The sequence below is a fragment of the Tiliqua scincoides genome, chromosome 3 (assembly GCF_035046505.1).
Source record: "Tiliqua scincoides isolate rTilSci1 chromosome 3, rTilSci1.hap2, whole genome shotgun sequence".
NCBI classification, from domain to species: Eukaryota; Metazoa; Chordata; class Lepidosauria; order Squamata; family Scincidae; genus Tiliqua; species Tiliqua scincoides.
In genome coordinates this window covers 127,668,265-127,690,004 of record NC_089823.1, presented here as the reverse complement: position 1 = coordinate 127,690,004, position 21,740 = coordinate 127,668,265, and the positions used below count along the sequence as shown (strand labels likewise).

General features: G+C 42.5%; 2 protein-coding genes across 2 annotated transcripts in view; one reads left to right on the top strand and one right to left on the bottom strand.

Annotated features, from left to right (window-relative positions):
- TPT1 (tumor protein, translationally-controlled 1) overlaps positions 1–21,740 on the top strand; it is a 302,395-nt gene that overhangs the window by 18,980 nt on the left and 261,675 nt on the right. The window lies entirely within an intron of this gene.
- The window catches only part of GTF2F2 (general transcription factor IIF subunit 2), an 89,588-nt gene continuing 73,296 nt past the window's right edge, over positions 5,449–21,740 (bottom strand). The window contains exons 8-9 of the mRNA XM_066621238.1: positions 18,287–18,430; positions 5,449–5,825 (exon numbers count right to left, since the gene is read on the bottom strand). Of these exons, the coding sequence (XP_066477335.1) occupies positions 5,706–5,825; positions 18,287–18,430 (264 nt within the window). The 3' untranslated portion in view covers positions 5,449–5,705. The remainder of the gene's footprint in view (positions 5,826–18,286; positions 18,431–21,740) is intronic.

The window sequence follows — 21,740 nt, the reverse complement described above, 5'->3', positions numbered from 1 at the left end:
CACGAAAGAAGATTCTTGCGTCTTTTTTAATAAAAGTTTTGTTTAAAACGTTTTTATGAATGTTGGGTCTGTGACCGTAAATAAAGAATGATGATGATGATGCTGAGTCTCCAGAAGGAAAGCCAACTTCTGTGGTACTCTTGAGCTGCAAGCCTAATTGTGAAGCAGGAGTGCTACCCCATATGCAACAGACTAAACACCAACTCTACCAGCAACTAAGCCACCCACCACCAACTGCCCTGTCTTTTCTAGCTTGACTTTTGTATTGGTACATCCAGTCCATTAAAACCATTCAAATATTATCTCCAGTCCTGTGATTTGCATACTAGGATTAAGATCCCTCACCAACTAGGATTTACTACAGTCTTTACCTACCACTCACAAACCATGGATGAACATCTTTCTGGGATTTATTGTAGAACACCCAGCCTCAGAAGGGTACACTGGGATATGGCCAGATGTATCTCCCAACTTGAGATCTGCTGTCCAGCCCTCAGACACCCCAGTAGTTCACCAATCGCATAGCCCACCTTCAAACATTTCCAGATAGCTTATTTCTCACAGTAGAATTCCCAGTCAGGCTTCTGATTCTACAAGGTACAGGCTGAGTCTTGTTATGCATGAGGGTTCCATTCCCAGAACTCACATGGATGGCAAAAATCGAATTAAAGCAAATCCATTTAAAAAGTAAGACAGAGGCATTAGGCAGACAATCAATCAATCAGTCTCTCCAGGTGCTTAGAAAGGCTTCACTCTGAGCCAGCAACCCCTCCCTTCACCCAGAGTGCAGTGTTAGGAAAGAGTGCAAAGTGATTCTCTTTCTTTCATGTGCTCAGGAGGAAGGGAGGGGTCACACCTTGAAGCAGTCTAAGTGCCTGGACAGAGAATAATTGATGGATTGTCAGCTGGCTGCCCTCTCTCACATTAACGAGGCTATTGTTAAACAACTTTTTTCCTTTAATTTAAAGGGCCCTTCTCATTGCACTGAGAAAAAGCCACGGGTGAAAAACCCATGGATGAGGTTATACCTGTATTTTGGGAGTTGCTGGAAATGTAGGCTTGACAACTACCTACCACTTGCTAACTAGTGGGCAGACAAGTGTGTACAATATCTCCATTGTTTTCAGTTGTGCCACCAGCTTCATTAACCTACAGCAGTCACACATGCTTCCACATGCCAAAAGTCCTTTCTGCATCAGTTATGTACACCATTCCTGTTGTCACCCATCCACACCACCTAAACTTTGGTTCCTGCTTCCTCTGATTATCCACTGTATCTGCATTAGGGCCAGACTGAATTCATTCATTTAGACTGGACTGTAGCATTCTCAAATACCACAACTGACATGTTCCTTGGTGATTTCCCTTCTCACTTCAGACAGCAAACCCAGGCATATCAACTGACAGGCAAACATAAGTTTATTGAAAAGGGTACACACGGCCTTACAGATAATGAGGGTATCAACATTGTTAGAGAATTTCCTGAAGAACTAGAGATCTGAGAGAGTTGACGTGTAGTCTAACATGCTCAAATTACTAGAAAAATCTGAACATAGGAAACATAATTCTCTCCCTCAAAATGGAACATGGCTAAGGGCCACACAGAAAGCCGACGCTTGACACTGATACAGTTTACAACACTGAACTGTCAGAAAAGACTGAAGGAGACATTTTTAAGCTTCTTTCTAAGAACTCGACTAGGAGTGTACCATCAAATGGCCAAGCTATTTCCCTAGATCCAGGGTGCCCAAACCTCAGCAGGGGGGCCATTCGCAGCCCCCCAATCCAGCCCGCAGGGACCCCCCAGTCTCTAGTGAGCCTCTGGTCCTCCGGAGACTTGCTGGAATCTGCACTGGCCTGATGTAACTGCTCTCAGCATGAGGGCGACTGTCTGACCTCTCACGTGAACTGATGGCTGACGGCTCCCTCCGCTGCTTGCTGTTTCACATTTGTGATGCAGCAGCGGCAGCAAAGGAAAGGCCAGTCTTGCTTTGTACAAGGCCTTGAGCTATTGCAACACCTTAATTCATTAATATAAGTTCCATCTCTAATATATTCAATTATGTAAATTTACTCAAATTTTGTATGTAAATTCTTTTTTTCCCCCAGACCCCGACACAGTGTCAGAGAGATGATGTGGCCCTCCTGTCAAAAAGTTTGGACAGCCCTGCCATATATCAACAACTATAAGCACAATTATACGCCTGTATACTCAGAAGTAAGGCAGATTCATGTCAAGGTAACTTCCCCCCCCCCCATGTAAGTGTGTATCAGAATGCAGCCTAATCACAACTGAAGCTGAAAAGGATGTACATGTATGAAGTAGATGTCAGAGAACTACTGGCTCAAGGCAGAGATCAAGGAAGAGAGAGCAATTGGTAAGCTAACAAAAGTTATCTTCTTGCTCATATTTTTTTTTTCCTGAAAGCCACTTAGATCTACTCCAGTGATGTAACTATGTCACAGAGATCCATGTCCTGTGACCCCAAAATTTTTTCCCTTAATTTCTGTTCAGAATTTTTCTGTTGCATTCTGATGTTACTTTTGCTCAATATGATTATCATTAAAAACTAGTGCAGAAGTAAAAACAATGTCCAAGGTTTAAACATGCCTGTCACAAACTGAAACTTTAAAATCAAAACATCCCTTAAAGATCTCTTAAAACAGCTCTTAAAGTTCGTATTTTGAAACCTATTTAAAATTCCACTTTGCTATCAGAATTGAGTGCTGACATGGAACAATGACCTCTTTCACACCCCATGTCTAAAATGTAAAACTATTAGTAAACAAGTCAAGAAAAATTCTGTCACACCAAATCCTTACAGCTGCTTCCTATCTCAGGCCTTGTATAGATGCATCTGTCTATAGAACTTGGCATGTTTTTTCCTGCTGTGAGGCAACCCCAGCTTGACCAAATTAATGACTTCCATACCTTGTTGCCAATTCACAGCCCAATCCTGAGCTGCCCGTTGCAGCTGGATCGCTGCAGCACAGAAATGGCTGCTGCAGCATCCTGCATGCAACAGGGCAGTTGTGGCAACTCCTTGGGGGAAGAGAAGCATACTCAATTCTGCAGCAACCCTTGGGCCCGTGACCTGACACAGAGGCTCTGAATATGAAGGACCAGAACTCCGCCAGTCCTGCCTCCTCTCCCCCGCTCTCTCCCCCAGCACGCTTCCTCCTCACCCTCCCCCGCATCCCCTGCCCCAGAATACCTCCTCTCTGCCCCCTCCCATGACCCCACCTACCTCTCTGCCGTCTGGTGGTTCAGGTGACCACGGAGTGGTAGAGCAGTGGCAGTTCACTGGCACTAGCCCAACACCAGTCGGCGCCAAGGGCTGCAGACATTTCTTATGGCATGTTTGCAACAGTGCATGCGGGTGGTGAGACAGCACACTCTGTTTAGGATTGGGCCCTCAGTGCTAAATTTCTTCTCTGTATTTGTCCTTCCATCTTGGTTTCAGGCAGACTTTCATCTTATTTCAAGTGCTTTGGCAAGTCCATCCAAAATTTGACCAACTGCTTGTATGTTCTCCACCAGTGTCACAAGGACCAGCCAATCAGATTGTTTCTCTGTGGACAGGTGCACATCTGGCCAAAAAGGGATGAATGCAGCTCCACTCATGCTATATACTTGCCTTCTTTTGCCTCTCAGCAACTACTGGGAATGGCATACTGCCTTCTGCACTGGAGTGTCCATAAAGCCAATTTGGCCAAGGGTGATGGATTTATTTATACCTTCCATGAATCTGTCCAATTCCCTTTTAAAGATGTCATTGCAGCAGTGACTGTCATAAATTAATTATGCACTGTGTGAAGAAATACTTTAATCAGTGCATGCTAATGCGAGCTACCAAGGCAAATACCAAGTTGGGGATTTCTCTCTGGCTGAGTTCTTACAGAGATGGATAAGCCTGTGTCTGAGGTTGTACCATTTCAGATTGCAAATGCAGACTGTCATATAACTGAATGCTCCATTAAAAATTACATGCAGTCATGTAAGAGCCTACTTACAGTCAGAACCGGCACAGCCCAGGCATGACTTTACTCACCTCAAAGTGAACTATGCCTCTGAAGAGCACTGCAGCCCCTGAACAGCAGTGAGATGGATTCCTGATGAAAGGCTTTCAAGGAAACAAAAACTCAAAAGCAAAAGTTTGAAAGTCCAACAGAGAGGGGGAAATTTAGAGCCCAACCACAAAATGTTGCATTTGATAGAGAATACACCGTGATAGAGATGTACTTGTTAACAGCATGAAGAATCTAAAAAGCAGACAGATTGCCGCTGATGAAGTTTTTGTTCAATAAACAGGCCCAAACATCCCCTGCCAATCACACAATTAACAAATGCAGTCTTTTTAGCACTTTGTATTTTGTAAAACCGTCAGACTAACTTTAATCCTTCAAAACTCAGAGCACAATTCTAAGGGAAAGCTCTGCCAGCACAGCTGCTGCTGCTTCTGCACTGGCCTAGAGTGTTGCAAAAGTGTTGTAAGGCATGTTTGCAATTGCTGTTCGCATGTTTGCTGTTACTGAGTCCGCAGCGCCAGTGAGGAGGCCTATGCTGCCCTGCTGACACTGCATCCCAACTCAGGGCCATCACTGGAGGTAGGATTTGCACCAACCAGCATAGGGGCATGGGGAGCATGGTGGGGAGGGAGTGTTTTGGCACCAGGGATGGAATGGGGGCAGATTGGACCTGAGAGGGAGGCGGGATTGGCAGAGGCCTCCTCTGTGTATCCTAACACAGGGCCACTGGGACTAAATAGCTGGTGGAGACTGAAGTAGCCCCATACAGCTGGTTGGGGTGTTACTTGGGGTAAAGGGAAAAATATCCCCTTAAACTGAGGTGACCTCCAGCTGGCTCCCAACTAGCACTGGATACAGTGCAGGCCTTGGGCCTGGCTATGCCAGTGCTAGTTAGGATTGGGCTGCAATCCTAACCACACTTTCCTAAGTGTGGGTCTTTCCTAAGACCCACTGAACAAAATAAGACTTACTTCTGACTAGACCTGGTCAGGATTGTGCCCTAAAGCAGCAACATTTTTTGCTGGCACAAATTAACAGGCTGCTTTTAGTTATAGAATAAAGCAAAAACAAAAAACAAAAAACCCCTCCTTTTAAAAATAGAAATACACCTTGCATTGTTCTTTACTAAAAGTAAATGATATCTCTAGTGAATGTTGTAATAATTTCTTTCTACATCATTAGTCTGTGTACCAAAATGCTTCCCCTTTTCTTGTTTTAAGGAAAATTTCAGTTCCTGGTAAAAATGTGTTCCATTTCTGTTTATTCTTGGTAAGATATGATTCTGAAAAGTTTTACAGCATCTCATGATATGGTAATTCCAAGTAAAGCTTGGAATTCAGCTTTACTCCAACTCCAACTCAGGCCATGATTTCAGTAATGGGATAAACCCAGTCCTGCAATAAACCATACTTTTGGCTCTTTTACTAATATTGTTTTAATGTTAAAACAATAAAAAACTACAACAAAGGGCCCAATATTAAAGAAATCTAATACAAGTTTATACTATAAATAATTTGTCAAAACCAAAACACACACTTACAGAAAGTTATTGGTAATATTTTTTTTAAAAATGAAGCTGCGTTTATTACAAATTAACAACTTTCAGTATGTTTGGGATAGTTGTGCAGTAGCCTTTCCTGTTCCCACAGTTAACAGCTTCCTTGCTGACATGATTGCTAGTCACTCTTATCTTCACCTTGGTAATGTCTGTATTCTGGCTTAAGTTCCCATGTGTTTTTGTGCGTCCCCTTAACATTGTAGATACCTATTTCTCTTAAAATTTCTTTCAAGTAGCCCTGAAAAAGAACAAAATATATAATTAGATATCAGTGTATTTAATCTATACTTACATCACTAACAAACAATAAAATGGTCCAACATGCCTAGTAATAGCTGCTCAATGGCTTAAACTGTTCTACATACACTTTGTTAAGAACTGTGAATGAATTGCTTTCTGCCTATGTGTCCCACAAATGTACGACTGACATTAAATCCCTTGAAATAAGAGAGTAACTGTCAAGAATACATCCATGGAGAAAACTTAGATGGCCATCTTACTTACTTGGCAATGTATGCTTACTTGGAAGTAGCCCCACTTAATTCAATAGGACACCTCCCAGGTAGACATATGCAGGCACAGTCCACTAGTCACTTTCACTCTAATCTTGGACAAGAATAAGAAGAAACACTGGGAAAGTTAAAACATAAGGCAATGCCACAAATTAGACTGATAGCAGTCTAACATCAGATTATCAGAGGTTGTCATATTCTTAGACACCAGAGATTGGCCTCAAATACCTTGTTCTCTCATGCTTTTGACAGCTTTTAGTATCGGAGATCCTTTTCAGTGCTTTTACAGTTTCTGATTTTACCAGTTACTTTCTTCCATTTTAATTATCTTTTCCTGCTGCATCACTATACTGTACGTCCCCCCTTCTAACAGTGTACAACAGAGATCCCAAATCAAACCAGAAGCCAAGGTGTGTTAGACCAGCCTTCGTATCAATGTGTGAAATTCAGAAATCTATTCCTGCCTACCTAAGTTTTATTCCCCCCCTCTTGTGGCAAGTTTCTTTTCTGCAGGTCTTGTTTATTAGGCTCAGCTTTGTACTCCCCCCTCCCCATCCCTGGAAGATAATATTGCTTAGTTCTTTTGTGCCATCATTATAGCTGTTTTGCTGCTTACAGACTAAGTGAGCAGCTGGACAGGCTTCTTAGTCCTTGGGTTGTTTGAAAAAGTCTTCTTGCAGTTGCTAGACACCTGAATAGGACTCCTCTTCCCCCCAACCCCCCACCCCCGACAGAAAAACGGCTACTTGAGAGCTAAAGCAGACTGCACTGCAGACACAGGGTGAGTCAAAGACCTTCTGGAACTCGAACAGAAAGAGTGATTTTTCCCATGACTAAAGAAACAAATAGTTTTACTAGTGCCCCAAGTCTACTACCTGCATCGGCCGCCATACGCTACTGGTAATAAAGCTAGCCCTGGACAGAGGTAGCAGATGCATACAGCCATTGATGTATGAAGTTCCTGAAAGATGAGGGCTAGCTGTCCCCCTCCTTCCAAGATATGGATCAGGATGACAGAAAGTATGTGTGAAAGTATGATAGCATCGTGCAGAATGAAGATAAGAAGGCAAATGGCTTTCACAGTAATGTGAGAATTGGTAAGTGAGAAGGGACTCATAAACAGCCTCCTAGATTCTGCTTGCACAAATAATTTTTGCTACCACTGTGGAGGGGAGCAAAAAAAAAACATAGTGCTTTGGAACCAGGGCTTTGGAACCAGAGGCCAATTATCTTTAAACTGCTTGAAGCAGCATGAACAAGCACCCCAATTTCAGGCCTGTGAATGCATGTTCAAACCTCTTCCACCACACTTAATATGTTATGCCTGTTTTCACCCTATGTCATTTCAAATCTCTGAGAATTCTTCATTTAGACATCAGTCCCACCAGGTGGCAGCAATTTATCACAGGAGCCAACAAAACCACAGAGTGGAACAGATGAAGCAGCCAAGAGATGAAACTCTGCAGAGATGAAACTGAATGAGCAAGAGCTGCTTGGAGGGAGTGCTCCAAAAAGGGAAATGGTCCCTTATATTCAAACTCAATCTACACCTATGTAATTGTGGTCTAACTCTATTGGAGAGCTGGAACAACAAAGAGGCTCTCCAGCCCTACAAATCTATGTCTTTTATAGCAGAATCTTTTTGTACCCATATAGAAAACTGTTTCACTACATATGTTATTTCACGGCAGAGGCAAGGCTTTGAGTCTCAGGTAGATACTCATTTTTAAGAAGGTTATAACATTGCTGAAGTTAGTAAGAATAATTGAGGGGCTTTCCCGTTTTATATGCTTCCAGGTGCCATGTCAGTGTGACTCTTGATTCTTCCCCTGATGTTGTTACCACCCTGTAAGAGGATTCTTTATCTTACAATTGCAAATTGTTTTCTTAAGTGCTTTAATTAAGGACTTTGTTAAATGCTTTCTGTAAGTCTTTCTGTACTGCAATCATTGCTTTCTATACCAAGATGCATTACTGCTAAGGCACTGTTTTTCTGCGGGTAGACTTAAAATCGTGACAGCCATATGGCACTTACTCCAATGCTACAATCAGGAAATGCCTGCCCTCATGGGCAAGATCTGACCATGCTTACTCAGAAGCAAGTTTAGTTCAGCAAATGTCCCCTGCAGCCTTAATTACAAACTTATTCCTTCTAGAGTAGGAGTTCCCTCTACATATGAACTGCTGAATTGCCCAGTAGTTAGTTTCTTACCTAGGTAAGGGCAGGCTTTAATTACCATTTTCATCTTAATACTATTTCATCATAAAATTCAATAATTTAAAAACTTTATTAAGAAAGTAAGAAAAAAAAAACCAGTAATGAAATCCTCCATCCCCAGTGGGAACAGAAACTAATTACGGAGTAATAAGAGGTAATTCATCAGTAATATTGGGCAGCATTGAGCAGGAAGCAATTAAAAACAGAGGAAGGCATTCTTTCCAAAGGAGTAAGGTGCTGATAAAAGACAGAATAGCTCCTACAGCCTCAATGCATGTCCAGAGTTGCACAGACTACAGTTTAGAGGTGTGATGGAAGTTAGTAGGTTAAGATTTGTGTCAGCTTCGTTCCCAGGATGCATTGGGATGGCATGGTCTGCTCCTTAATGTTCAGGTTTTATAGCTGATTGTTTCTATCTGGTGCAGGGACTATATGCAGAAGCTAAGGGGCATTGCTGGGCTGGGGCAGGGAGGTGCGCTAAGTGAAGAGAATACCTGCAAGCTTCTAAATGGGTTATGGATCAGACCTGGGCATTTTGGTGGCCCTTCTAGTGATGTAGCCCAACTAGATCAACTACAACTTCAATTAAGTTCTAATTGATTAACACAGTAATTAAAACAATTAAAGTTTACAACCTTAGCAATTAGTCTTTGGCAGGAAATCTAAGTTCATCTGAAAAGGGGAAACTTTGAAAAATGAGTCAAAAACAAGAGTTTGCAAAGCAGCTAAAACTAGCTCTCATTTTACAAAAACTTGTCTTCAAGAAATATTGCTCATTATTGATTATAGATTTGTGGCACACCCATATGGCTGATGCAAAATGCAAGTGGTACACCAACATTAGAAAAGAAAAGAAAAAAAAAACCCAGATAATATTTTGGTCTAGTTTTGCTTTGCTATACCAGGAGTGCAGCTGAGGAAGAATGAAGCTCTGGGACTTCCCCTACAGCAGGAACACTCAAGTCCTCACTTTGAAATTTTTTCAGTAGACCCTGTTTGAAGAAACCAGGCTAAGAAGGAGGCAAATTGAGAAGTTTGCCTAGGGATATGTGTTAAATGACTACACCAGGGTGTCAAACTTGTTTCAGACAGCTGTATTCATGGCGCTTGCTGAGGGTCGGAAGTGATATTATTAAGCAGGAAGTAAACAGCACAATCCTATGCAAGTCTACTCAAAAGTAATTCTCATTGTGTTCAGTGGGACTTACTCTCAGGAAAATGAGTACAGGATTGCAACCAAGGTCATTAAACAATGGCCAGAAATAAGCCTCATATAGGAATTCATTAGTTGCAAATGACAGAAGAGAAAATAAGCAAATCTTGATCCTATTTTCAGTATATGGGAGAGGCCAATTATTATTTGAATCATCCTTTCAGCCATGCCGCCTCTGCTAAGGCATCATTTTGCAGCAAAGGTGCTCTGAGAAGTGACGGCCTGGTGGAAGCAGCGCTGCTGAAAGGGTGCCCTGCATGAGAAATGAGCTCTCCTAGCATCTCCCTCAATCACCCCTCTTGGTCTGCCCCTTTCCCCATAGTGTTCCTTGCCTTCTGAGGCCTCCTTCCATCTCTCCCTCCCAGAGTGTCAGCAGAAGTGGCATTGCTGAAAGGGCAGAACTAGGAAAGCCCAATTATCACATCGGCCAAAAAAAGAGCTTCCATGGGCCACATTCAGCCTGCACCCCAATCTAGGCCATCACCTTTCCCACGAGGTGCCTGAAACACAGTACAATATCTACCTCATGTTACATTAAAATTCTATGCAAATATACCTGGGAATAACTCCTATTGAACTCAGTGAGACTTAATTCTGAATAAACATGCATAGGCTGGCACTCTAAGATACCATTTATACTTGGGCTATTTTTTAATTCCATATTTAAATTATACATTTGCTTTTCAACTACTGCTACTCAATTGAAGGGTTTCAGATGAAATCAGCTAGATCTTGGGCAGCCCAATCCTGAGCTGCCTGGAGCTCCCAAGCTCGGCAGCACCGCAGAGGGCTCCTGTTGGATCCTGTGCCTCCCGCGCTACCGTGGGAGGCACCTCGGGAGAAGGGGACATTTGTCCCCTTCCCCTGAGTAAAGGAAGCAGCCCTGCAGTGGGGCTACTCTCTTTAGCACCAACCAAAAGGTTGACGCTAAAGTAAAGGCACTTGTGTAGGGCGCGCAGCCCTACACAAGCACGAGTGCCTGGGATCTTGTGGAGCTCAGCTCCGCAGATCCGCCTCTCTCCATCCCCATGACACGCCTCCCGCCCACCCCCTGGCACACCTCCCGCCGGCCTCCCCCCTCTCCGGAACACGTCCCACACACCCCCAGTTACGCCTCCACCCCCTGTTCTGCAGCCCAGTGGTCCAGGTTACCGCCAAGCCGTGGAACCCAGGCCACCGCCACGTGCTAGCCTAGCTCCGGCTAGTGCTGGGCTAGCTGTGGCAGGAGCCTGGCAGTGAGCCCTGCAAACATGCCGTCTGCGGTGCGGAGCCGTGCCGCGGACCTCAGGATTGGGCTCTAAATGAAGTAAAATAAGTTTCAAAGTAGGTGAAAGTGTGAAGACAACAGTCTAACAAAGAAATGTAAAGCTGATGGTTTTTGTTGCATACTTTTGGTGGAATGTGGCTACAGAGGGGTGTGTGACATGATGAGCTCCCACACTTTGAAATCAACCCCTGCACTAAATCACTGAGCTTCAATGATGTATATATTCATATATTATAGCACTGATGTATATATTTGTATATTATAGATGCTCCAGTCCTATGCACATTTATTTAAGAATAAACTTTTCAAATAAACTTAAATTGCCCTAACTGGGCTTGGTATTGCAGCCCCAAACATTCATCCTTATGTATAGTGTAAAAATACTGTACTTGGTACTCATTATATTGGAGGACTCCCTTCAATAGAAGTTGATAGTTTGAACTGTCAGGAATAAATGTCTCTAATATAAAATTGCCCATGAGGACTATTAACAAACAATTACTACTGACATCTAGCAGTCAACACTGTCAAGCACAAAGAACCCAAATCAGTTAAATAATTTACAGAGCAGAAAAGGAATACAATTAAAAATACCAAACTGAATTTCAAATAGTCGACATGGAGAAGGTGCTTAGAAACTAATTTTAACAAATGCAGTACTGAAACGTTTATAAAATTAGGCAAGTGAAAACTCTGAATTTCACCATGTTTCATCAGGGTAGCACAGGATGATAGAATTTGCCAACAAAAGTCTAGCAATGACGGCCCAGTGATGAAGATGACCCTCCTCAATGCCAATTACAATAGAGCAGACCCAGACCCCATTCTCTATATCCATCACTGACAGTCCTTCAGCTTCCAGAGCCAGCACTCATACTAAAGCCATCAATGCAAAGAGAAAACATCAGCAGGTGGCAAATCCCCAGAAGGCTGTGTCTTCAAGGTCGTACTGGGTGGCAACAGGGCAGCCCCACTTTTATTCACATTTCTTACTCTCTCATGTAGAAAGTGATGGGTGGGACGATATTTTGCATGTGTGAGAGGAGTTGAGCCCTCCCTCCTCACCTCCCCTTACTCTGTCACCCAAGGCACTTTTCTCCCAGCCTGGATCCAATACGAAAAATGAACAGGGCTGAAGAAAAGTGCCCCACAGAATGCAGGGTGGTAAGGTGAGGGAGTCGGGATGGCTCAGTTCCCTCACTAGTGTATACCTTTTGAAATCAATATTGGTCCCCACACTCCGTGCTTCAGACACTAACAGGGCAAATACAGGAACAAACAAATGTGGCTGCTTCCATCATGTCTACCATGTTCTTTGGTTAACCCAAATGTGACTGTATTGCACATAGTGTGGATCACTTTACAGTCAACTTTGTAATTTATGGTCTAGTTTAGACCATATTATTAATAATAATTATTATTAACACTAGACTTTCAGAGCTTCCAAGTGTAAACCTCCATAATTTGATGGCAAGGGTGATTCAATAGTAGAACAGACTGCGGAGGGAAATGGCGGATTCTCCCTCATTAGAGATCTTCAAGCAGAGGCTCAACAGGCACCTGCTGGAGATGCTCTAGGAGGGTTTCCTACTACAGGGCAGGAGGTCTGGTCTTGAGGGTAGAGCTGCCATTAAGCCCACAGACTACATCTGAGGGTTGCCAATTCAAAATCACTGGAAGCTTCTGAGAGCGGCAAGACCTCGACAAGTTGAGCTGAGCTCTTTTGGGTGAGAGCCAAAGAAGCCGACTCTGAAGCTCTTTCTGTGAGAGGAAAAGGAGTTGCTTGTCAGTGTGGGGAGCAATGACAGCCAGAATGTTCTACAGACTGAAAAGATCCACCTGGAATGTAGATTGTTCTTGAAAGATAGAACTTTTTTGTAATTGTGAAAACCCCTTGAGGTTTTAGAGAAAGCCTGCTTGTGTGAACCGCCTTGAAAAAAGTCAAAGGAGCAATCCAATGACCAGGAAGGTGGTATATAAATACCAGTTGTTTATTATTATTATTATTATTATTATTATTATTATTATTATTATTATTATTATTATTATTATTATGGGGGGGTTGACTAGATAACCTTGTAGGCCCATTCCAACTCTATGATTTTCCTGGAAGCATACTGGCTCAAGAGAGCTTTTCAAGTCTTTCATTCTGACTTTGTGGGGATAATTCTCAACCAACTAAACCTACGGGGAAAGTATTCCTCAGTGAAATGCTATGAAGTTTGCATGCACTGAAAACCAAAGAAGTATCTGGCTAGAAGAGGACTCCAAAATTTAGCACCTCCAAAACTTACACAGTTTGCCACCAGACCAGCAGTTTTTTATAAACATTGGTGACAAAGTTAATAAAGACCAGGCCTTCTTAGTTTGACTCTGCCAAAATGTACTTTTATTTTCTTGCTTTTGAAAGCTTGCTTGGTAAATTATTCCTCCTTAAATTTTTTCCTTTGCTTAGTTTTTGAAAAAAACAAGCCTCAAAATCTGTGACAATGACAAGATGACACTTGGAAGTACAAAAACTTCTGCTACAAATGGATTTTAGAAAAAAAAGGCTCTCCACTTGGTTATGAGAGAAATATAACAGATTCTTATTACTGGTTCTTTTTATTTTTTTTAACTCAGTGTAAATGCTTAATGTGACACAATGATCAGAAAACACTTTCAGGAGCTTCAGGCTTCTTAAAACAGTAAAGCTCTGAACATTGCTTTCAGAACTTACAAAGAGGTAAATGCTACTAAGAACTATAGAACAGCACACAATAATAGCAGCATTCATGCAGCACTTGGATGTGTTCAAAGCACTTTACCTACAATTACCTTAGCAATTCATAAGATAGCCCTCTAAAGTAGTTCCATACTGCAGGCTGTGGCAGCCTGGCCCCCTGGTAAGTTCATAGTTAAGATTTAAACTATTTCCTGGTCCAACTTCACATAGTAAATCATTCCTCACCAAACTGCATTATAGTATTTGCACCCTTTCATGATGCTAAGATCACCTTTTAGTCTCAAATACATCACTTGTGAATATTATTAATGTGGGAGAGAAGCTGAAGCTATTTTAAACTTCAGGTACATTCCTACCAACCTTGGTGCAGAACAGCAAGCATCACTTGTGAAAATTGTCTTACTGTGCAACTTTCTTGCAAATGATGTGCTACATCTCCTAAAGACGAATGGGTGCATATTTAAGGAGGACAGACAGATTCAAAAGGAGATCACAGGGAGATTATAAGCTTCTTTGGTGCAAATGAGATGCCCCAAGATACAGGTCAGCCTATCAGTGCCCAACAAGAACAACTCTGGACAGATGCTGGGTTGTCCATATAGCATAACCTCAGTCCTGAACACTGGTGGCTCCTTTCTGCATCCCCAATAGCCCTTTCCAGCTCTCTGAGAACTCCTTCACTAAACCTCCATTGAATTTGTAGAGGCATCCATCTATTTCTTTGACTTTCACAGGGTCATGCTCACTGCACTTTTCTGTAGCAGTGATACAACAGATAAGCATGCAAATGGCAGTGGGTTCCTCAGTATATCATAGCCCAAAAGTATTACAATTATAAAACACACATCTCTATGAGTTATGACATAACCAGCCAAGAGTTACAGGTTACAGTCAAACTCTTAAAGCAGAATTCCTGTGCATAACACTGAGCATCAATCAGATTATTGACTCTTTTTGTATTGGGTTCACAGGAAACAGATTACATTACAAGATTACTTTAGGTGCAATCCCAAAGGCGCACTCGGCCGGCACAAGTCCCTTGTGCTGGTCCAGTGGTGTTGCGAAAGTGCTGTATAGCACTTTCACACCACCATCAGAGGAGGGAGGCTGGTGCACGACTGTGCACCGGCCTCCAGAGGCCAGCCCAAGGCCCTGTTGGGCTGGTGGAATGGTAAGCCTGTGCCAGTTGAGTTAGGCCAGTGCAGGGGTTGGGGGGTGTGTGTGTGGGAGGAGGCCTGAAGGAGGTGTTTTGGGGTAGGGGAGGCAGGTGAGCCATTGGGCAGGCCACAGGTGAGCAGGGGTGGGACCAGGATCCAGCACTTGTGCCAGATACTAACCCTGGTCCCGGGCTGCCCAGAGCAGCTCTGGACTACTCGGATCTGCAGCACCTCTTGAGGTGGCACAGATTCAAGTAACCCTATTGGGGTTGCTGAGGCATTACCTGGGGAAAGGTAATATGTCTTGTTTATTAGTTTATCTATTAGTGTTTTCTTATTCTTTTAATTTTATTTCTTTTTTTCAAAGTGTGCCTTGTGGATCTTGTGGAAAGATACACACTTGTGGAAAGTGTGTATCTGATGGCATCCCAAGCGATGTAATAAGTGAGCAAGCTGTAGTGTAGTCATAGCTGAGATGCGAAAGAGTGCAGGGCAGTCGCTTTGCTGACCATTTCTACCAGCCTGCTTTGGGGTACAATTGGAAGCAGGATCCACAGAACAGCTGTGGGCTTACCCTCGATCAGCCCTCCATGTATACTTGCACAGTAAACACACAAAGTAGACGAAAAGCATGTGAATCCTGCTGCACTACCCTACCCTGTCATGTCAGGAGCAGAAGCAGGAAGTGTCTGTCCTCAGAAGGACAACCTCTCAAGGAGAAACTCCCATCCTTTTGACTGGCAAGTGCTGCTGGGATACATGCAGAGACAGGAAGTCTGCCGAAAGAAGTCCGACAGTGCCAGAGGAGGGACTAGTGTGGCTTTTGCCTCAAAGAAACCCTTAGACTGGGCTGAGTGTGTGTTGTAAGACCCACAGGGGTTGAAACGGATGCATTTTCCCAAGAGGGGAAGAAGTAGCAGCTTACTGACAAATTTGATCTATTCAGGACAACTTCTGTTCAAAAAAGGTTATGTAGAAAAACTATTTTCTGTAAAAGTGGGTTTTTAGGCAAGAGAAGAAGAAGCAACTTGAAGTGATAAATCCTAAGTCTATGCTGTACCAAACTGAAGATTGGAGATGGGCGCTCCTGTGATTGAACACTCCATCTTTACAAAAACCTAGATGTCATGAAGAAGTGTTCTAGTTTAGTCTGCTCTCAGAAAGGCGTCTGAGGGGGAACATGACTAAGATGTAAAAAATTATGCATGGGATGGATAGAGTGGATAAAGGATCCACTCACCCCAGAACCAGGAGAAATCTACTAAATTTGAGTTTCAGGAGAGTTAGAACAGACACAAGAAAATATTTCTTCACCCAGGGTGTAATTAACCTATGGAACTCCTTGCCACAGGATGTAGTGATGGTGTTGGGATAGAGGTCTTTAAAAGGGGACTGGACAGATCTTCGGAGGAAAAGTCATTACAGGTTACAAGCTATGATTTGTATATGCAACCTACTGTTTTTAGATGTGGCTACTTCAGAATACCAGATGCAAGGGAGTGGGCAACAAGATGCAGGTATCTTGTTTTCTTGAGTGCTCCCTGAGGAATCTGGTGCGCTACTGTGAGATACAGGAAGATGGACTAGATGGGCAGGGCTCTTCTTATGTTAAACATGCCCATTTTTTATGAGGAAAGAGATTCCATAATGTGAGCCCACTTGGTATACCATCATAGTGAAACCTAGGCCTCATTCCAGAACAATAGGGAAGTTATTCCCAGGATTGGGAAAGGCATGGAGTCCAGAGTAAATTGAAGAAGCAAGTTAATAAGTGAGCTTCTATGGCACAGACTTTGTGAGAAGGTGGCAAGAAAGGATAACAAAAGAAACCCATAAACGGCTACATGAGCTTCTTATTCAAAATTCTGCACCAAGGCAACACAAAATGAATGACACATACACTGGCATTTATATGCTCATTTTGCATAATTTACTCTGCTTCCAAAAGCCATGTTTTAAAACATTTTTGAATTTTTTGACAAGGACTGGGACAATGGATAGAGAAAGGAACAGAGACAGGTAGACTGTAGGAGTGGGAAACAAGAAAGAATATTCACAGAAAAAGAATAAAATTACGTACAGGTCATTGAAAACTCACTGCCAAAACCTTTCCATTGTTCCCAATACAAAATGTGCAAAACCTACCTGTTTTCTTTTTGCTCAAGTAATAAAAGTCACCTTGTTAGGGTCCAAAACTTGTCACCTGACAAGGTGATCCAGCAAAAAGTAACTGATTTATACAGTTCTAATTTTGAAACATGTGGAGACAATGTTTACCATGGGGTTTTTAAGTTGTATGTGCCAGTTTTAATTTGTTCAAATCAAAACTGATTTTAAAGACATGTTTTGAGGAAATTACTCTTAAATGTTAAAAAAAGTTCTTTAATTAGCACTAATGAAACATTAATAAACAGAGTGACTCAAAAAATGCACACATATTTTAATGAGCTCTAATTTATACATATTTCATTGAAGAAAACCTGTAACACTCCAACGTCTAAGGCAGCAAAGCTCAAACCTGCACCTGCTGCACGCCTGGAATGCAGTCCCCGTCTGAACTGCACCTGAGCATTCTGCTTGGGTGCCGCACAATGGCATCTTCTTTCAGAGGGCAAGGACGCTCTGGGGAGTCGCGTTGTCTGCCCAGCAACCCAGAAGGCCGTGCTACAGGATGTCCAGGCAGATGTGACTGCCCAGAATGTCCCTAGCCACCGAAAGAAGATGACATTGTGCAGTGCCTGAGCTGAACTGAAAGGTCTGCTCACTGGGCAGACAGATCTGTGTGAATATCGGATCTGCTCCCCAGGCCTGGGTTCACATGCCCCTGATCTAAGGGAAGCAATTGAAGAGATAGGTGGAAATATCCCAGCACACCCATTGGTGGATGTCTGCAGATCTCTTAGGGCGCAATCCTAACCAACTTTCCAGCACTGGCATGGCTATGCCAGTGGGGCATGTGCTGCATCGTGCAATTGGGGGGCAGTCATGGAGGCCTCCTCAAGGTAAGGCAATGTTTGTTCCCTTACCTCGCAGTTGCATTGCCCTTACCTCAGTGCTGGAAAGTTGGTTAGGATTGTGGCCTCGGTCAATGATGTCAGCAGTGTATAGACACCAATGGGGAACATTTGGTCCACTTGGTCTAATTCATTCACTAATTAACTGAGTCAAACAACTGCTTCTATGTGCACCATATGCAGTATGTGTGTATATTATACTGTAAACTTATATGACACTATCAATATGACACTATAAATCAGCAATGTCAAATATGTTTCATGCCGAGGGCTGGAAGTGACATCATTAAGCAGATGATGACCAGAAATAAGCACTTTGTTCTCCCACAGAAACTCATTAGCTGCAAATGACAGAAGAGAAAATGTGCAAATCTTGTTCATATTTTCAGGATATGAGAGACCCCAATTATCAAGCTGGAAGAGCCCTATTATAATGGGGGATGGATAAATAGCTTCTGGAGGCTGCACTCAGCCTGTGGGCCTTATGTTTGACTCCCCTGCTATAAACTGTGTGCATGTTTTCTCGAGACACTCTGTATTTATTAGCGATGATCTGCATCACTTTAAAAGGGCTTTTCAAAACAAATACTCACCACCGGCTGTTTTGTTATGTCCACCAAGTCCTTAATGTTGTAATACTGATGTTTCTCAAAGGCAGAAAAAAGCATGTCCAACACCTGCTGCTTTTCAGATCTGGCCCGCTTGCCATCTTCTTTTTTCTTCCTTTCATACTCAATCTGTTAATTTAAAGGATATAATTTAAGCTGCGCTTCCAACATACTCCATGAACAAATGGGAATTTCTTACCATAAATTCCTGTTCTAGAAAAAAGAAGGGGTGCATTGCTGATCCTCTGAGTTTGCCACTCCCAGTTGGTGGAGACTGGACAATCCTGGAGGGTCTCAGAATGCCTTAGAAAGCATTAAAATGTCACTTCCAGTTTCCCTCCTGAAACTGGAATTGCCTTTTTCCCCCCCTCTGAAACAGCCATTCTGATCCCCACAGAACCTGTGGGCAGACATGCGTGGTCTCTGCAAAGTTCAGAAAAACTTCCAGAGGGCAGGGGCATCCCCGGGTATCCATGGTTTCAGTTAACCTTGAGGGATTCGGGAACAGAACAGCTGCAGATACCAGGGCACACCTGTACAAAGGGAATTGTTTAGATAACAGGTTTATTTGAGGTATACTGAAGGATAAACTAAATTATATATTTTTTCTTCACCATGTTGAACTACAGTAAACTTCAACCCATTTGCGTGACACCCTATCAGCCTTTGAATCCAACATTGTAACTGTTGCCCATTACTTTTTTAAGTACAATAAACTAATCTTTTCAACATGTTTTTCATTAATTGGACAATTCTTATAAGCAGTAATAATTACTTCAATATACTTCTAGAAATCACGAGCCACGTTCCTATTCTTGCCAAAGCGCACACAAGATTCTCATCACAGATTCAGGTACACGAGGACAAAGGATCTGCCACGCAGGGTTAGAGAAGCTGACACCAAGAATGACTCACAGGCCTTTCTTCTGCCACAGCCAGTGACAGATGCTTCAGAAAAGCCAAGATCGGTCCTTTTTAGTTTTGCACTCCAGTCTTCCAAGAAGATGGAGACTCAGCACAAACCAAAATCCAAGTCAATATCCAGGTACTTGTCCAAAGACTAGACTTGTTGCCCAAGCTAATAATTGTATAAATTTAATTGATGATACTATCAAGTTAGTAAAACAATCATTCTAAAGAAGAGGGCATTCATTTCTTGTTTGTAAACAAAATATTCTTTCTGTGTAAGAAAGGCTGTCTCTTCTAACTCAGTGCCAGTTACCAGAAGCCAGGCTGCAATCTTATATTAATTTACCTCGATTAACTCCCTTTGAATCCAATCGGACTTACTTCTGAGTAGGCATGCATAGGATCATGCTGTCAGATTGCAATACTAAACTCACTTCCTAGGGAGCAAGCCCCATTAATCTCAATAGAACTTCTGAATAACCATGCTAAGGATTGTACTGCTTATGTTACAAATCTGCAGAGCATGTTTCCTATTCCTACCTCTTAATTACCAACATACAGAGATATGGAGTTAATAACCATTAATATAGCAGAACTTGGCTCTCTCTTCCCTTTTCATCTGATCCAGGTCTTGATAGTGGGTGAGCAAACTGAAAAATGAATCCAAACAAGACTGAAATAGTCTCTTTGGCAACTTTAGAGTTTTCTGAATTCTGGGCTTGTACAAATTCTGTTCTGTAAGGCAGTTGCTAAACAGCAATCATCAATTACAACTGTATTAGACTATTGTATGGGACTTTGTATGGGGTGCCTACCTTAATCCTTTGGAAGCTTTAGCAAGTACAGAATGTTACAACCCACCTTCTGATGAGATGAAGTCATTGGAACACATTACACTAAGAATAGAGTTCGCACTAGCACTCCATAGCCTTTTGGACCCCATTCAAGGTGCCAATTATGTTGTAAAACAGATGAGGTCCCTACATACTGAGAATTTACACAGGAATTTCAAGTATTCACCTATGTCATCTTGTTGTAATTCTATAGCAACATGGTAAAGTAAGCTAATATTATTATCCCCCATACTGCAGATGGAGAACTTGGGCAGAGAGATTGTGACCTGCCTAAGGCCACTTATTGAATTCCTGATAGCAATTAGATCTGAAATAGGGATTTCTTATTTGTAGCCACTGCTCTACAACAGTTGAGAGATTGCCTCTATCTCTTGCTCCATCATGTAAGAACAGCTTGAAGTCTTCTTAAGTAGGATTACAAAGGGACACAGAAAAGCACTCTTAGGCGCTGACCCTCAGCTCTTTCCCCTGGAGCTCAAAGCCATTGCCAATTTCTTTATTTCAGATGACTTTTGGTTATTTTAATAACTGTAATTGATCTTATTTTAATGTATTACTACAAGTTGTTGACATGAAGATGCTACAAATGTAGATCATTTACCACAGATACTCAGGTATAGTATGTGAAATTTTTGCCAAGTAATCAAGCTCCAATTCTCACTTGGCCTGATTTCCAGGTCAATCAGAGGGCAGAGATTTTCAACTCTGAACACTTTCCTTTCTCAGCTGAGCCCTTACTCAGCTCAGGCAGGCACCTCCTTAGTTGCTATAGTTACTTTCCAGGGACATTCCAGCCAAAGTTAACCTTTTATTCTCCTTCCGTCTGCTGCAGCCCGGTTCTGCTTGGCAAATGCTTGCAAAGCAGGTCTGTTTTTTTGAAACACCAGAATGGGACCCTCCTTCCCAGGCTACAATTCAGTGCACCATTACTTAAGAATAACACCCATGGAAAGCTGAGGGTCTACTTCTGAGTAAAAAGGGTTGCAAATATATGCAGCTGCATCTCTTTGCTGTGAATTGAATCGCACACTCCCAGTTACGTTTTATGTTGTATAGAGCTTCTGGTTTAACACACCAGGCACCTTAAAGGTGTCTTTGACTCATGGTTCTCCTCATGTCCACCTTAAAGGTGGATTTGATTCATGGATCTCCTGCAGTGGTTCCCAACCTTTTTCACTTGCATATCCCTTGGCAGCCCATTTCCATAAATTGTACCCTTCATATTAGCAAAATGTTTGTAATAATACAAGCCCTCATCTCCTCTATATGAAAGCCCCACCTTCATGTATTCATCACAGTGTTTTCTCTTTTTATCTGTTTGAAGAACAGAAGACTCTGCCTTTGCACTGTTTTGTAGCAGAAGTGTGCTGAGAAATTCTGGGTGATTGATCACTTTCCATATTATGTTTCAGCTATTTTTACTGTGCTGGTTTTCAATCACTGTTTCATACATGAATTGATGACCAAAAACTAGTTATTGGTGGGGCTTTCACAGCCAACTAGCTATCTCCCTTCCTGCCTTGCTGGTCCTTGCAAGGCATTCTGGAGCACAGCCTGCCTTTTTCTGCCATTCTTTTTCAAGTACACCTAAAGGTCCTGTTGAGTGTCCCTGGGAGTACGTGAATACCAGGTTGGGAACCACTGTTTTACTGGTATGTAGTTTACAGTGCACTTAC